The 18,197-nt window shown below is 40.5% G+C and overlaps 1 protein-coding gene across 2 annotated transcripts; it reads left to right on the top strand.

The window, feature by feature from the left end:
• Window positions 1-251: 251 nt before the first annotated feature.
• LOC147328218 (long-chain fatty acid transport protein 1-like) lies at window positions 252-11,522 on the top strand. 2 transcript variants are annotated; one of them, XM_086296448.1, is made up of 14 exons: window positions 252-395; window positions 474-653; window positions 763-847; window positions 1,010-1,265; window positions 1,397-1,555; window positions 2,119-2,188; window positions 2,404-2,495; window positions 4,308-4,417; window positions 4,557-4,766; window positions 4,872-4,998; window positions 5,080-5,217; window positions 6,483-6,647; window positions 6,739-6,885; window positions 6,978-11,522. In XM_086296448.1, the coding sequence occupies exons 2-14, from the start codon at window positions 484-486 to the stop codon at window positions 7,133-7,135; spliced, it is 1,887 nt and encodes a 628-aa protein (XP_086152574.1). In that variant the 5' UTR covers window positions 252-395; window positions 474-483; the 3' UTR covers window positions 7,136-11,522. The 2 variants fall into 2 exon arrangements, with proteins under 2 accessions (XP_086152574.1, XP_086152573.1); XM_086296447.1 differs by having other exon boundaries at window positions 763-901; window positions 6,978-11,520.
• Window positions 11,523-18,197: the final 6,675 nt, after the last annotated feature.

Here is an 18,197-nt window from a genome sequence, read left to right on the forward strand (position 1 = left end):
TCTTCCTTGATTGTAAGTGAGTAATCTATTGTAGTTATTCAGATGAAGAAATCGTGCCTATGCATGCACCCAGTAAATAATTTTCCTCATGAAATCACACATTTCTGATTTTATAAATAGGACCGGAAGCACTTTGATTCAGGAGTAATGAATCACACTGGCTCTGCAGTGACGCAGGAACTGCATGGGTTGTAACTTGTGCAACTCTCTGCTGCGTGCTGCCTCTTATCAGGCACTTCACCTCTGGCTTTGGAAACATCTGACAGCTCTGTGAGCTGCTTCTGGTGCTGTTACTCAACTTAACAGTGAAGCTGACATTTAACTCGTCACAGCACACTGTTGCTGCTGAATCCATTTTTTTCTCTTGGACTATCATAATTAAGAATCTTTAAGAGGTAAGCCTCATCTCATGAGATTTCAGTTGAGTGTATTTTCATGATTTTTGTGCCTGAAGTCATTGTTTGTATTCTCAGAGATAAGATCATGGAGCGAAAGATCGGTGTCATATTGAGCTTCATTGGTTTGGGCACTGTGTGGCTGCGCTCCTTCCCCTGGCTCTGCAGTCTGCTGGTGGGGCTAGGGCTGTGCTTGGTCCATATGGGATCTTGGAAGAACATTCATATAGCTTTGCATACTGTTAAAAGAGACCTCATGTAAGTAGGTAGTTTGCATGGGCTTGTCCCACATTTGCTTCTATGCTGGTCCGTTCCTGTTTGCAAATGCCCTTCACCGTTCTCCTTTCCTCTTCTTTGTGTCTAAAAGGTGTTTGGCTGTTATAATTAAAGTGAGAATTTCCATGTATCACCATCGTCGAAACCGAAGAACCATCCCTGCCCTGTTTGCCCAGGTAGTGACACAACACCCAGACAAGCCTGCCTTGATATATGAGGCCACAGGAGAGGTGAGGTCTCATCAAGAATAACAAATAGAAAGAAAACATAGCACCTTAATTAAAACAGCGGATAAACTGAATTAAGATGACTGATTTTGCATTTTCATTTCATTTCAGGTTTGGAGTTTTAGAGAGCTACAGGAGAGATGCCACGCTGTGGCCCACTGGGCCTTGGCTCAGGGCTGGACTGAGGGTGATGTGGTGGCTTTGTACATGGAAAGTCAGCCTTTAATGGCAGCTTTATGGCTGGGTTTTGCTATAATAGGTGTTGAGGCTGCTCTTATCAACTACAACCTTAGACAGCAGTCATTGCTACACTGTCTCAGTGTTTCTGGAGCTCGAGCGATGGTGTTTGGATCGGAGATGACTGGAGGTGGGAACTAAATATACTTTATTTACAAGATAAATACAGAGCTTATTTGGCCAGAGGTGGAATAAAACAGCTAATAAAACATGTGCTGGTTTGCCTGCTTTACATTTTTCACACTTTTGATTGTCTTCCAGCTGTAACAGAGGTGAGTAGCATGTTACAGCCCAGCATGGTTTTGTTCAGCACTGGTAAGCAGGAAGACAAGGATGAGCTTCAGGTTCAGAGTTTGGACTCTCTGCTGGCCCGTTCACCCACACACCCACCACCCTACAAGATAAGGAAAGAGTTTAATGGTGAGGCTCTGTAGAATTTGTGCACGTGGGTAGGGGTATGCTGCATTTGACATTTTACAAGATTTGATTGCAACACATTCTTGTCCTTAGCAAGTCTTTGCCTGCTAGAGTGCATGGCCGACTGCCAAAATTGGCTGTCTTGCGTATTTTTTCTTTTCTAATTTAGCTCACATGTGTGTCAAAAAAATGGGAAAAAAATGGAAAGAATCATCATCAAGTTACTACAAAGTTCAAGACTATGAACAATGTTTATCTTTTATTTTATATAATGCATGCAAATACAACTCTGGCCATGTTCAATTCAATCGTTTATATTGTTGTGCATTTGTTCTCTTATTTTTAACAAAGGTATTGTTTTTGTCTTTGTTATTGCTTAGCATTCCTCTGTTGACACGCTTCAAGTCTTTACTTGATTAGCCTGTATGGGACGGAGAGAAAACAGAGTAACAAAAAAATATGTAAAGAATGACGGGAGCGTCACGGTGCATGCCACCCATGTGAAACACCGTCAAAAGGTTTTGAGAATGCAATATGGAAATTTCTTCTTCTCTTTGTATTTGCAGACAGGCTTTTCTACATCTACACTTCTGGTACAACAGGAATGCCAAAGGCAGCTGTAGTGGTGCACAGTCGGTAAGTTTATCTGTGGAAACATCTGCAAAGGTGATGCAGTCCACTGAGGGACCTAAACAGTTTTATCAACAGTTAATAAAACTTTTTGAATTTTGTTGTAAGACATGTCTACGACATTTCAGTCATAAAATTGCACTTTTAAGAGAATCCTTTAAATAATGACATAAGTAATGATGATGACTTCTGTCACTTAGTTTGTTGTTCTTTTTTGTCAGGTATTACCGCATCGCAGCTTTTGGTTTTCATTCTTTTGGCTTACGTCCTGATGACATCATCTACAACTGCCTTCCTCTCTATCATTCTGCAGGTAGGCCTTGTTTCTTCTCATCCATGTTTTCAAAATACATTTAAAATCAATATAAAGTAAGATTTCCCACTCTTACACATCTGTACAAGCATGATGTCATTATAATAACAATCAGAATCATTCTTCATAGCTCTTATGTTATTATGTCTATTTTAACATAATATATTACCCCATTTTTAAAAAGTACTTATTTTTACTTCCATTGGCTTTGATAAATGGTAAAATCTATTTGAGGTTTACAAATCTTATCGTTATACTAAAAATACATTTTTTCCTGAAGTCAGACATTCATCTCACTGGACTTTTAGTGATGTTATTTTCTGGGCTAAATGCAGCATGTGGAGGAAGGCAAAAATAAACAAAAAGTTTATTTATTGGCCGATACAAAAATCCCCAAACATACCAAAATTCAAAAGAGAAAACAACATGAATCCATACCAAAAAGGGCAGAAGAAGAAGAACCCTAAAGTCACATTCAGGACAACAGTGTTTGGAGACTGGAGCGTGACTAAAGTTATTGCAACTGTGTGCAATGAACTTGCAATTTCACTGCCTCTGGAAAGGCTGCCTTGCAGTCAGGGACGAACTCTGGCAGCTTTGGAGCATCACATTGGCGACAAAGTCATGTGAACAACTTATTCAGAATCCAGCAGAACCTCAAAGATTTCAAACAGAAATTCAGAAATTCCTCGAGAAATAGTGATTCAGTTGCTACAGAACGATTAGCTGCAAAATGACATAGATGCTTGAAAACCTTGATCAAAAGCAGCCAGCAGTCAGTTGAATGAGATGTGCTGCAGACAAGCTCCGCTTATCAGCTGAGACTGACTCACTGTTAGCAATCTGTTTGTGTTTGTTAATGAGACTGATTATTGGCAACATTTCCCAATTTGTCTGCAAGTGACTGCAGATGGACGGCAGTTTTTCAGAGGCAGGTTGCCCCACCAATTGACCTGTGGAATTGTCTTGCAATCAGAAGTGGTTGTCCAAAGTTGAGGGTGTTGCATGCTCAATCTCTGGGCAACCAGTTGGCTCAACTATTTGCAATCAGTCTCCGACATCATAACAAAACCTCCAACAACAGCTGCCTCAACACGCTTTATATAGGATAAAAAAAAACATTGAACAAATAGACAATGTGACAATAAACTGACATAGGACAGACACGCACACCAAGAGAAGACAGGAAGCAGGCAGAGGTACAGGTGGTACAGGCTAGCAACAAAAAGCAGAAAGTGAAATAAGAAACACGAAAAAATTAATCTTCAGTGTGAAAAAGAAAGTAAACAAAATAGGCTACATATGACTGAAACATGAAGGTGAGCAGTAAACATGATGACAGGGGAGCATAGAATGCATCATGGGTTAAAAAAAAAAACTACAAACAAGAATAACTTTAAATTTAAATTCTTTAAACTTGGTTCAAAAGTAACAGTAAAAAAGGGCAAATGTTATCATCTTTAGGTTATTACAAAGTTTTTCACTTCAACATAATTCGAAATCAAGGACTTAGGTTTACCCACTGAGCAATTTTCTTTTAATGAGAGGTCTAAAAGAGGTCTACTGGTAACTGTCAAGGCAAAATCAAGCTATATTCATAAGTGAAATTTTAATAAATGTCTAAATGTCTTTTGAAAAGCTTTTCACCTTTCATGCTTTCAAGTGTTAACACTGTTCAAATGGCTGGCATGGTTGACTAGGAGGGATACTGTTTCTGCCAATATGTAAAAGAAAGAACAAGTTTACAAGTATATATTTGCTTCACAGAAATCCTTGTTGTATGTGCTCATGTGTTCATGTGGATATTTACAGGGAACATCATGGGTTTAGGCCAGTGTTTGCTCTTTGGTTTGACTGCTGTAATCAGGAGGAAATTCTCAGCCAGTCACTTTTGGGATGACTGTGTCAAACACAACTGCACTGTGAGTACACACTGGTGCAATAACTGTGCCTAGCCACAGGCCAAATGTCCTATTGATTTTCTTGAGCCAGTTCTATAAACAAGACTTGCGATTCGGTTTTAGTGTGTAATTGTACCTCTATGTCTGTGCGCACACATAGGTAATCCAATATATAGGAGAGATCTGCCGTTATCTGTTGGCCCAGCCTGTTGGAAAATCAGAGGCTCGTCACAGGGTCCGTGTTGCCATCGGTAATGGACTCCGTCCCTCGGTGTGGGAAGAGTTTGTCAAGAGATTTAGAATCCAAAGAATTGGGGAATTTTATGGCGCCACAGAGTGCAACTGCAGCCTGCTCAACATAGATGGAAAGGTATGCTTACCTGGATGTTGTTTTACTGATTTCTTAGGAAGCTAAAGAATTTAAAACACAACATCTTTTTTACGTACCTGCTATACTGTATGTTTGCACATCCAGGTCGGGGCGTGTGGCTTCAATAGTCGCATCCTACCAAATTTTTATCCCATCAGACTGGTCAGGGTGCAGCAGGATAGCAAGGAACTACTGAGGGATTCACAAGGCCTCTGTATACCCTGTGAGCCAGGTAACACCATGCACACACACACATACATGCAAAGCTACAATACAGAGAAACAAATGCAAAAATAATCTTTCATCTTTGCAGGAGAGCCAGGCATGTTAGTGGGACACATCAACCACACCGATCCGCTCAGAAGATTCGACGGTTACGCTGATCAGGATGCCACCAAAAAGAAAGTCGCTCGCAATGTGTTCAAGATGGGAGACTCTGCTTATATTTCAGGCATGTTTTATTTTGTCTCTTTAATGTTAGTCAGAATAATAATGATGGACTGTCTGTTTCTTGATTTCCAGTTTTATAATATCGAACATGCTTCATCTCACAGGTATCCAGAAAAAGAAAGCTGCAGATGCTAAATTGCCATATGAACTTTTACCTTTGTTTATAGTTTTTACATGCAGTACACATTTTAATTGGCTTCTGTTTTCATAAGAAAACTGAAAATAATTTATGATCATGACACGACTGGACTGCTTCCAGTACTGCCGCTATTTTCAGCAGTGAAAGTCCCATTCGGAACACTTTCGCTGCTGCATCTGTAATTTCACCACAGACATCGTTTTTTTTCACAGAGCAAACATCAACTTTAGTGTCAAGGATCATTGATTGCAATGAAAGTTTGCTCCCTGGCTATGACAGTTTCCAAGCCAGATGATGGTGCATTGTGAGGAGCAAGCTTGTCATTTTTTTCATTCAAGCAGTTTGTGAATCGTGAATTCAACCCTCACTGAAAGTAGTCATTTTCTGGCTTTGTGAGTTGTCATTCTCTCACATTGTTCTGGATGAATTTTGACTCTTCTTTACAAAGTTGCTTCAGTTCATTGGTTTGTTTACAGCTCTCCTATCATCCACAATGGAATTTCAATCAGGTTGAGGTCTAGATTTTGACTGGGCCATTACAACACCTTGATTTCTTTTTTTGTGGATTTTTTCAGACTTAATAATGTGCGTGGAATGGTGGCCCTTTGGCCAAGCTTTAGTTGTCAGACAGATGGCCTTAAAGAGCAGTGATTTTGCTCGGTGATTGCAAAACAAACCCAAATCACCCCTCCACCATGGTACTTGACAGCTGATTGTAGTTAAAACTGGTGCTGTGCATTACGGCCAAACATCTCTACTTTGATCTCATCTATTTAAAGGACATTATTCCAGAAGTATTGAGGTTTGTTCAGATGCAGCTTTGCAAACCTAAGCTGTGTCATATTGTTTTTAGAGAGAAGAGGGGTTTTTTCTGTTTGGTAACCTTTACAAATTAGCCATACTTGCTCTTAATTGATCTAATTAACATGCTAACTAAAGCCTGTAGAGTCTTTGGCTTTTTCAAAATTAAAAAGCATCTGGCTGCTGCTTATTTCTTTATATGGAAGCAGTAAAGGTATACTTAGTATTTCCCAGTCCTGTGAATACGTTCTTTTTCACGACTGTCATTCATTTTCAGCGATCAGAATGATGATTATTTTATTGCTCTGTCACTGTCTGTGCTTTAGGTGATATACTGGTGATGGATGATTATGGCTACATGTATTTCATGGACCGCAGCGGCGACACTTTTCGCTGGCGAGGGGAGAACGTTTCCACGACAGAGGTGGAGGGAGTCCTCAGCAAACTACTGGGACACACCGATGTTGCCGTCTATGGAGTGTCTGTGCCAGGTATGGATGAAATGAATTATTTCATCGGCACATTTCAGGCAAATAAACAGACTCAAAAGCTGATGAATACTCTGTGTTTTATTGTGTTCAGGTGTGGAAGGGAAGGCCGGTATGGCAGCAATAGCTCAGGAGGGAAACCAGTTGGACCTTGATGCATTCTTGATCGGTGTACAAAAAGCTTTGCCCTCCTACGCACGCCCTGTCTTCCTTCGGTTCATGCCGTCTGTTGACACTACAGGTGAACATCAGTGAAAAAACATTCAAACGGCAATGCGATTTTATAAAATTACATAAAAACTATATATATATATTTTTTTATCTTGTTCACAGGTACTTTCAAAATTCAGAAGACACGGCTGCAGAAGGAAGGATACAAGCCACAAAACTCGAGTGAAAAGATTTATTTTCTGAACAGTCGTGCTGGACATTATCAGCCTATCACTGATGAATTATATGATGCCATCAATGAAGGGAAAGTGTCTCTTTGAAAGAAGAAGGAGCTAACAAGGCTACTGCGTTAACACAACTTACTCTGACTGTGTTTTTGATATAGTTATTTTGTGTTTGTTGTTTTTTTTAAGATGAACATTAAGCTCACCTACCTGAATAGATTTGATGCATCATATACATTTAAATATATGTATATATATGTATATATATATATATATATATATGAAAAAAAAAAAAAACACCCAGCACGCCCATGCGGGCGGTTTATCCTTCAAGCTCGGGTCCTCTACCAGAGGCCTGGGAGCTTGAGGGTCCTGCGCAGTATCTTAGCTGTTCCCAGGACTGCGCTCTTCTGGACAGAGATCTCCGATGTTGTTCCCGGGATCTGCTGGAGCCACTCGCCTAGCTTGGGAGTCACCGCACCTAGTGCTCCGATTACCACGGGGACCACCGTTACCTTCACCCTCCACATCCTCTCGAGCTCTTCTCTGAGCCCTTGGTATTTCTCCAGCTTCTCGTGTTCCTTCTTCCTGATATTGGTGGTTGCAGCTTTTCTAGCGGCCTCTTCATGGTTCCCATTCGCCTGCGGGATCCCCAGGTACTTGTAACTGTCCTCTATGTCTGCAATGTTGCCTTCTGGTAGTTCAATCCCCTCAGTTCTGACTACCTTCCCTCTCTTTGATACCATCCGACTACACTTCTCCAGTCCGAACGACATTCCAATGTCATTGCTGTATAGCCTGGTAGTGTGGATCAGTGAATCGATGTCTCGTTCACTCTTGGCATACAGCTTGATGTCATCCATGTACAGGAGGTGGCTGACAACTGCTCCGTTCCGTAGTCGGTATCCGTAGCCAGTCTTGTTAATGATCTCACTGAGGGGGTTCAGGCCTATGCAGAACAGCAGTGGGGACAGAGCATCTCCCTGGTAGATCCCGCACTTGATGGTGACTTGTGCTATGGGCTTGGAGTTGGCCTCTAGTGTTGTACGCCACATCCCCATTGAGTTCCTGATGAAGGTTCTTAGGGTCCCATTGATCTTGTACAATTCTAGGCATTCCAGTATCCAGCTGTGGGGCATTGAGTCATAGGCCTTCTTGTAATCAATCCAGGCAGTGCACAGGTTGGTCAGTCTGGTCTTGCAGTCTCGGCTGATTGTTCTGTCTACCAGTAGCTGGTGTTTTGCGCCTCTGGTATTCTTGCCAATTCCTTTCTGTGTCCCGCTCATGTATTGACCCATGTGCCTGTTCATCTTAGCCGATATGATGCCTGACAGGAGCTTCCATGTAGTACTGAGGCAGGTTATTGGTCGGTAGTTGGAGGGGACCGGTCCCTTCTTGGGGTCCTTGGGGATCAGGACCGTCCGGCCTTCAGTTAGCCATTCCGGGTGTCTCTCTCGTTAACTAGCAGTTGGTTCATTTGTGCTGCCAGACGCTCGTGGAGTGCAGTCAGCTTCTTCAGCCAGTAGGTGTGAACCATGTCGGGCCCTGGTGCTGTCCAACTCTTCATACTGGAGACCCTTTCTTGGATATCTGCCACTGTGATGGTTACTGGACCCTGTTCAGGGAGGTCGCTGTGGTCTGCCCTCAGATCCTCCAGCCACTGAGCATTGCCGTTATGGGTTGCGTCCTTCTCCCATATGCTCTTCCAGTATTGCTACGTCTCCAGCCTTGGTGGTGCTGTTCTCTTATTGTTCCCTTGCCACTGAGAGTACACCTTTGCTGGTTCTGTGGAGAACAGCTGGTTTATTCTCCTGCCTTCAATCTCTCTGGTGTACCTCCTCAAGCGGCTGGCCAAGGCTGTGAGTCTTTGCTTGGCAGTTTCCAAGGCCTCAGGTATGGACAGCTTGCTGTATTTCTTAGGCACCTTATTTGTCGCACCTTTCTGTTAGTTGGCTAACCTCCCTCCGTGCTACTTTGATCTTGCCCTCTAGCCTCCTTCTCCATGGAGGGTACTGCCCCTTGTGGCTGTTCAACTTGTAGCCAAGCATCTCACTGATCACTGCTGCCGTATTGTAGATCAGCTTGTTAGTGTCGGTATTGCCCGTAGTGCTGCATTAACATCATCTAGCAGACCTTCTGAGGGTACTTCACGTAATCTTGGTAACCGGCTACGGGGGATCCAGGTTTCAAGCTTGGCCATGATCCTATTTTTCAGGTCAGTTCCTCTCGCACTCAACGATCCTTCTCCTATCGCACTTGGGGCTATGTACCCAATCTCGGGTGGGGGTGATGATATCTCCCCCCTGACCTGGCGTCCTGACTCCTCCTTGCCGTAGCATTTGTGTTGTACCTCGTCAATCTCTAGCTGTGAGAGCAGTCCCTTCTTTCGAATGTTGGAATGTTGTTTCGCCGTCATTGTGGATGTTGGGTATCGAAGAATCCATAGGTCCCTCATCCTATTCATGTAGCCCCTTCCGCCGGGGTTACTTGCGTAGTAGCATTCCAACAACGCCCTGTTTTCGTCCCTTGCCCACCGATGCCTTCTCGTTCCAGTAGCCCACTTTTCGTCAGGGTGCCCTGGTTCCTCAACACCTGACGCGGACCTTGTTGATCCGGGCGACGTCCGAGCCGGCATGCCTTCATATTTATCTGTCTCGCTCATGTCTGCGGTAGGCTCGCTTAGCATAGGGGGTCTAGCCTTAGGACCCTTACTGGATACAGACGCCCCCAGGCAGGAATCGAACTTGCGATCCTCTGTTCCAAAGGCGTGTAGTCTAACCACTACGCTATCCAGCTGCTTATATATATATATATATATATATGTATATATATACATATATATATATAAATATATAATAAAATATGTTACTTCTTACAAGAAAAAGAATGACTGAAAACTCAGTAATTTATGGAAATTAAGTAATAGCTATTATTTGAAAATTCATTTTTTAACATGACCAATACTCCATAGCTGCCTAAAGACTTGTTTCAAACAGAGCAGCACAGAAAGACTCAGGACAGCACCGCACGGCAAACTTCAATTATCAGCTTGTGAACGCCTGTGCCAGCCAGTCCCGGTGCAAGTTACATTTTATCCTTTTAAGCATTTTTCTCAAGTGTCAAAAGTAGTAGCCTTGAATCATGGCACAAAATATGTGGGTTCTTTTTGTGAAAGCAAAGTGACTTTTAACTTTCATCACCTAATACCAGTCACGTTGAGTCCAAGCACCAGTGAGTTATATTACAGTACATGCTGGGCATTGATTGGCTTTTAAGGCAGACACTGACACTGAATTGTATTTTAAAGTTAAAAATGATGTCTGGGTTAATATCAATCATTCTCCCAAAAACTTGCGACACATGGTTGCTGTCTGCAACTGATGTGCTGAGAATTGGATGTGGATGAAGCAGATTCAACAACAGAAAAGCGTCTTTGTTAGGCTGCGAACAAGAGGAGCAAAGAGCAGGTTCCAAGGAAAACAGAGCACCAAGGTAGCACATGAGAAAAGTGACAACAAAGACTAAAGGAATGTATGAGCATATATTGACACTGAGAACTAACTGGGGTTACATGTATGAAGATAATCAAACAGGCAGAACGTTACAGACTTATATAAACAAAACTAAAGCTCAATAAATAAATATAGGCCAATCAGACGAAAGTGGACAGTTTTTTTCTCTCATCTGACTGAAACTATCAGGACAAACAAACAAGGCTGACACTGTATCCTAACAGCATATTCAAGTTTTAAAGACCCCTCCTGCAGCATGCATAAGACTAGGGATGGCTGTGGAAGTGGCAAACTTACCCATATTTTGTTCTGTTCCTGTCTGTGTGATGTAGAAACTGTTGACCCCAGGAGACTCCCTCAGATGCTGTCCATCTTTTATGAGTTCATGAAGCGACCAGAAAGTTGCATGCATGCATGCAAACTAACTCTAGAGGGCAATGTGTTTCATCTTATCAGACATACTAGCAGCTACCCTAGTGTTTTTCCACAGGTACTAATATAAAACGTATCATATCATCAGGCACAATCATGCTTGTCTGTTAAAATAAACAGCAAAGCCACAAACTAATTAATTCCAATCTTGCAGTTGTGTGAAAAAGAGTTTGTCATTTTAAATACCCGTTCTCATTCATTTACTAGTTGTGAAACATTTAATTGAATCAAGCTTCTCTTTATTCAGTGACAATTTTCTTTCGGTCAGGGATTTCACTGCATGACTGATTCACTTTTTCCATTCCAGTGTTCAGTGTTACTCTGGCTGTTTCACAAAAGTCTTTCACATAAATCCCTCTCCATGTGGTCTTCTGTGAGTTTCTTGTCAGCCTAAAACACAATGAAAACTGTTTGTAAAGTAAGAAGACGGTAAAATAAATAAAACATCAGCTCCAATCATTTGAATGCATGTTTACAGGTCTGTGGGACATTTTTGCAGTGAAGCATCTTTTCGCTCATCCCATTTGTGATGTTCAGAGCTCCCCTTAAAGGCAAAAAGACTTAAAAACTAATCATCTATCACACTTTCTGCAATAAGTGCCCTTCTGATTAGCTGCTAGTTATCTAGTATGTAACATATGTTAGTACTTTACCAAATCAAGTAGTGAAAAGCAAGTACATTTACTCAATTGCTCAAGTACTTGAGGAGTCTCCAAATATTTATTCACAGTTGCAGAAGTCCTTATTTATCTTATACTTGATTTTGGTGTAGCCCCACAGTTCATTCTTTGTCTGAAGCTCGTTTGGCTCCTCTACTATAACTAAGCCTTCTTCTGATTGGCTACCCCTTACACTCAGAAGGGTTGAACAGTCACAAATGTGTGTCCAAGATGCCCATATAAAGGACACTTCCTCATATAGACATCATACATAGGTTGAACACTCTAGCCTGAGCTTTTGTCAGATACCAAATCACCGTGAGTGGTATACACCAAATGTTTGTTATTTAAATTGCTTATTTATTCGTTTTTTTCATATTTGTTAGTCTCATATGTTTCGAATCATCAAAAAAATTAATATTAGACAAAAATAGCCAAAATAAAACTAAAATTAGTTTTTAAAAGATGTTTTCATTTACTAAGAGGAAAAAAGCAATCCAAACCTACTTGACCCAGTGTTAAAAAAGACACCGGTTTGTGATGTTAAACTGACCCCAGTGTGGCTGAATTAAAATAATTCAGAGAAGAAGAATCGGCCAAAATTTCTCCACGATGATGCCAAAGACTCATTGCCAGTTATTTAAAATATTTGATTGCAGTTTTTGCTGCCAAGTATAGCAGAACCAATTATTACTTTTCATGTAAGTCCAGGTAGGTTTGGATAGATTTTTTTCCCTTAATATTTTTTCCCTATTAAGTCTGGTTATTTTCATTTATTTATTTATTAACATTAATTTGATATCAGAAACATTTTAGCGTGACAAAGATGCACAAAAAAAGGAAATCAGGAAAGGGCAAAGAGTTTTTCACAACACTATATAACAAAAACTAAGAGGAAGCACAACTGATGCTCTGATCAAGTGCCACAACAGGAGAGCAATGACGAGATCATTCTGCACAAAAAGTACTTTTACTTCATTTTTGGCATGTTTCTGTACATCTTTTTAAATAAGTAAAAAGCAGAAACACTACTACCACTACTTTTTCGTAAGTTATATTTTGAATATGAGAATACATCTTTTACCTAAAATAAAGTACGTCTTTTCTCGGATTTGTACAGACTTGACAGAAACACAACCCACCTCTCCAGGTCTTCAGTTTTTCTTGGCATTGTGGTCTGCATGTGTGCGTGTATGTGCAGCTCAAATTTCATGTCTTGACTCTTGTGAGACAGCACATATGTAAGACAATGATAGACACAGTTATTACCAGCTCAGTTTTCAGCTCGATGCTGCTTTGAAATTCACTCTAAATTCAGCTTGAATCAACTAATCTTGGATTAACACAAGGCGGCATCTGTTTGGGAAGGAAAATGAATATTTACAGGAGATTTTTTTAAAGCCCGACTGCTGCCTTGTTTAAATATCCGCTTGCTGCGGTTGCAGGAAGCATGCAAATGAAAAAGTATGAAACAGTCTTGAGAGGCCCCCCTTAGTCTTTGCAAAGAATAGGGTTCAGATCTTGTAAGGCTGCGAGCGCTCTGCTGTTATTTGATGTCTTCGTGCTAATGTTTGGTTTGGCTTCGTGACATCGGTGCAACTGCAACTAGAACACCAGCATTCAAGCACTCTTGCTGGCAATCATCTACCCCGCTGAAGTGTCCTTGAGGAAAAAAGTAAATTCCTGCCAGCTGCTCTGCATCTGATCCTTCAGGAAGTTGCTTTATTGCTTTCAGTGAAATAAACAGATCTCTTCTAGGTCTTTCACTTTTGTGATCCTGTCAAGAGAAATCTGAAATACATCCTTGAAAAGAAAAACATGTGAAATAACTTTTTTTTTTTCCATAAAATACTAGCTAAGTTTAGTTGGTGGGGCCTCTGATCGTATTCACGTGAAGGAATCAGTTGGGAAAATAGTTTTGGTTAAGGTTAATCTTCTGTTCATAACTCACAAGGGATGCCAAATAAAGAGGTTTCTTTGCTTTGGTAAAACTTGGAAAACAACATTGTGAAATTTGAGGTTAAATTCCTGCATGCCAAAGTAAAAGGAGTGAAGAATTAAGAATACCACAGTGAGTGGTAAATGTTTATACGAGCTCCCTCTTTTCATGTAACCTCAACTTATAAAGTCTGTAATAGGAAAACAGCATTGATTATTTTCTATTCTTTCTTTAAATGTAAAGTCTTATGCTCATTACCTAACACTTTTCAGCGTATAGCTGCCCATGTTAAAATGTAAACCATGTGCCGTGCATGGCTTCCAGCTGCAAATAGTTTACTTAAGGGGTCCTAGTCATCCAAACAGAACGCTGACAAGTGCTCTTCGCATTTCTCATAACACTCTGGAGAGTCAAGTAACAAGAGAGGAAAGATAAGGCTTTTTGCCTTAAATCCAGGAAGAGGTCTATGGAGAGGGACTTGGTGGTGACAGTTGAAGCCTTCAAACGTGATGCCAGCTTGGTTTCACGAATGCAGAAGCTGGATGTTTGTATGAAACAGATGACAAATAATGAAAACAGCTTAGTGGAAGTGCGCTACATGTGCCCATGTGTCTTGGTATTAGAGCTGCGTGTGCAACATGTCGAGAAGTGAGGCTTACTTTTTTCTGTGACCTGCATGAAACGATACCTCCACCTCAAACGTAAAGCTCAGGAAATGTGTGTCCACCAGATGTAGCCATATATCACCCTGCAGTGTCAACTTGACTTTATGACCCTGTAATTTATGGTATATATTTTCATATCCAAGGGCTAACTTCATTCCTTTCTTATTTTTTTTTTTTTACTACCTCAGTCGTCTCCCTCCCATTGAACTGTAGCAGTAATTAAGTTCTGGTAATGTTTGGTACTTGCGTGTGTTTGTCGGAACGTGCACAGTCACATGTGTTAATTTGAAAACTAAAAGAACCCCTGAAGGTTCTTTTAGTTTTCAAATTAACACATGCAGCATCAAGTTTTAAATTATTCAGTGTTTGCGCTACCAGGATTCAGGTTTTTATTAAAATAACAAGACATTTTTGCAAGTTGAATATGTGCTCGTGAAGCGCTTCACAGTTTAGTCTTTCCTTTATCCATTAGGAGTCATGCTTAAGTGAACCCTGAAGGCAAAATACATTTGTTAAAAATGGTTTTATTTTGGTGAGTGAGTAAATATAAATATTAATGTCATTAAATAACTTTTGCCGCTTTGCACACATAGATTGCTGTGAATGGGCAAACTTCAATCAGGCATGTTTTGGCCAAAACTCTGCGCAGCAAGTTCGGAGACAGTGGCAGGGACAAGATGAAACACATCAACCTAAAAAAGCTGCCTCTGCCTGCATCTCTTCATGTGTTTACCATACAGGTTTTATAGAGTTCATGTTTTTCCTCTGTCAGCTCTCTCTTATCATCTTCAGATTAGAGATGGCACGATACCACTTTTTTATGTCCGATACCGATACCGATATCATAAATTTGGATATCTGCCGATACCGATATGAATCCGATATAGTGTTTTTTAATCAACAAAACTGGGTTTTTTTTAAATATCTTGCTGCATTTTGTATAAGTTCATACTCAAGTTTAAAACAACAACTACACTAAAGCTATTCTGTTATACCTGTATGCAAAAAAAAGAAATTTCATAGTTCAGCAATACTGATCAATCTAATAAACTTAAACCTACACCATCCTCCCTATTCTGGTATTTTAAAGAGTACTTAGCGTAAATATTAAGCAACCTAACTAATAGGGTTCCAACTCCCAGCAACAACAAAAATAAATAAATAAAAAATAGGGAACCACCCCTCACGCGCCACCTCATGATGCTTAATCAACGTAATCAACCTTAATTTGATGCAGTGTGAAAAAAAATGCACAGAAATCAATTATTTTTCAAGAAATATTAAATAGATTCAACATCTTTCTTCAACAAAATTGCAGACTGCACAGATGGTACCTTCCCAAAGGAAAAAGTACTATAGCTTACTAGGGTATATTAGACTTAATAGTCACTATATACAGTAATTGACTTCTATTCATTTTACATCAGATTAAAAAACTTTGGGTGTAAGATTCGGATAATTATTTATTAAAAGCTAGACATTTTAAATGAGAATAAGAAAGAAAAGTATGTCTTTGTGCCCCCTTTTCCATGTTAATGCCCTATCGGCCCCCCTGGCTAAACTTTGCTAGATCCGCCCCTGCACAGTTACCAGCCGTCAGCTACGTAGAAAAAGATCCTGGTGTAGAAAGTAATATTAAATACATTCTAACAATAGCTGATCAAGCTTAAACGTGCTGCTGTTGTTCAGCCGCTGGTTTCCTCTTTCTGGTGCAAAGTGGGCCAAAAACAAACCAGAGACACGGACTCGCGACAGAAAAGCCGATCAGCTGATCATTAAGCAGTTTCATGATTGAAGTAGCAGCCAGAAGAGGCAGTCGCTCCATATATCGTTTGGTAAGCTTAACGCAGGAATGCTTTACAAACATTCAGAGATGGACTTACACACTTGCTTTACTTCTCTCGGGGATAACTTTGTCGGAGATGAAATGCCGGGTTGCTAGCGAAGCTCCACATGCTATCCAGACCACCGACAGGTCCCGCATGCCACAGCCGCTCTATCACGTGATGCATACTGCTCCGACGTGCTAACGTTCTGAGGTGAGTTAGGCGTGTTGCAAGTTTTGTGAGGTGCTTTCGTGATATTTAATGGATCGGATTACATTTTTTATTTTTCTCCGATATCCGATCCAGTAATTTAGGTCAGTATCGGACCGATACCGATACGTAATATCGGATGGTCCATCTCTACTTCAGATGTCCTCCCACTCAGCCCCAGTAATCCTGACAGCTGACTGTTACCTCTCTCTCTCCAAACGTTATCAGTTTCAAGGACAGGGAAAATTGGGTCTCTGAAGTAAAATTGTTCAATGTCTTAGTCATTCTCTGTGTGCTGCACACAATTACCCCTCTCAGCTGTATAGCTCTATCATCAGTTTGCTCAATTATAACAGCTGATTCTGTGTTGTGCCACTTCACCTCCGTCGCACCATTTTCAGAGAATGGATTTTGTGGCTTGATTCCAAGTTGATGAGGGTGATGAACAAGAGGCAGGGCAGCATCTAGCTAGAACTTCCCTTTGTCATTCACCATACTCAGTTTCAGTCAGGTCAGTGACAGCTCATCCAGCCCTTATGTTCTGTTAATACTTCAGACGTGCCAATGTAATGGCAGCTGGGTGACAGCAGGAGATGAAAACTCCTTTGTTTAGTAAAAGCTTTAATGTCAGTTTGCATAACGTGTCATCAGATAAAGATAATAAATGAAGATAGCTTGATAAATGGGCCGAATATTAGTTTTTCCTTGCTGAATAATTTCAGCATAGCAACAAATAAGATTAAAAATAAGCATTTATCAGTGTCAGTGATTGTGTGACATGAATTTTGTGCTAGCTAAATGTTTAACATTCATACAGATCTGTGATTTTTTTTTGTGAATAAAAATGGGGAAACAGTAAATCTGCCAAATTCTCATTTAGTAACACCTCAGAGTTTCACAATTGCTGCACCTGTAATAAAGAAAAAGGCAAAGGTGGAAGCGTGAAGGTGGAAATGACAAACATTATGAAAGCCAAAATGAAAGAGACAACTGATTTCTGAAGCTTGAAAATAGGAAAGCAAAGGTCTTTCTGAGGGTTTACCAACAAAAATACCACGACTGACCTTCAATAAATGGAGATCCATCCTTTACCAACAAACTGAGGGTTTTAAGGCTTCTTCACAACTGCCTATATTTATTCTACATCAGAAGCAGAAGATGTGACTATAATCACGATCCATTCTTTAAAACTGCTAAATAAACTGCCAAATGAATGGGAGTGCACAAGCACTGACATGCTTTTATTTGGCATCTTTGTCCAGAGTGTTGACTGCTAACATACGATTTATGGACTCTACCGCAGTGAAAAGTCTGATGAAGATAAGGTAAGGATAAACAGTGTGAACGGATTAGGACGAGAGCTAACGTAGATCCAAAGCGATGAACTAATGTCAAAATCTGTCATTATGATTTTTAAATGTCACTGGATTATGCTCACAAATCAAACCAGTGTAAAGAATTTTGCAGATTTTGTCTTACATTAACAAAGAAAACAACAAAAGCACGAATCTTATTTTCTTTAGGTGACGAAAGAGGTGATTCCTCAGTTTCTTTACCCGACTTCACTTTTTAACCCGGCAGCCATGCAAAGGTATAAACACAGTATGGAATGTGAAGTATCGTGCATGCCCTTAGATGCATAGAGTATTTTAATGGAAGTTGATGTATGCTTTTCTTTTTAAACCATGTTAATGCCATGTTTTATAAAGCCTATAGGTAGTTTTTATGCTATTTAAACCAACTGCATAGCTCTGATATGAGCTGATAGAATTGGTGGCTTACTCACAGTGCAGTTTGCTGAATTATTGAAGGGTAAAATTTAAGTGTTGTTATCTGAAATGCTGACACCTTTGACTTGGAGCAGATGGATCTTGCATGCGGCAGTGTAGGTTGGATTTGTCAGCAGAAGGCTAAG

This window comes from Aulonocara sp. 'chitande type north' Nkhata Bay, linkage group LG6, assembly GCF_057382095.1.
Source record: "Aulonocara sp. 'chitande type north' Nkhata Bay isolate Kocher_YH1m ecotype deep benthic linkage group LG6, A_spYH_male_GT1.1, whole genome shotgun sequence".
Taxonomy (NCBI): domain Eukaryota; kingdom Metazoa; phylum Chordata; class Actinopteri; order Cichliformes; family Cichlidae; genus Aulonocara; species Aulonocara sp. 'chitande type north' Nkhata Bay.

What these genes read in the sequence shown, in the direction of transcription:
- LOC147328218 (XM_086296447.1), top strand. Translation starts at nt 484, where the DNA reads ATGGAGCGAAAGATCGGTGTCATATTGAGCTTCATTGGTTTGGGCACT. An exon ending in TGGATCGGAGATGACTGGAG is followed by an intron (nt 1,266 to 1,396) that starts GTGGGAACTAAA and finishes ATTGTCTTCCAG; the next exon opens with CTGTAACAGAGGTGAGTAGC. An exon ending in CTATGGAGTGTCTGTGCCAG is followed by an intron (nt 6,648 to 6,738) that starts GTATGGATGAAA and finishes TATTGTGTTCAG; the next exon opens with GTGTGGAAGGGAAGGCCGGT.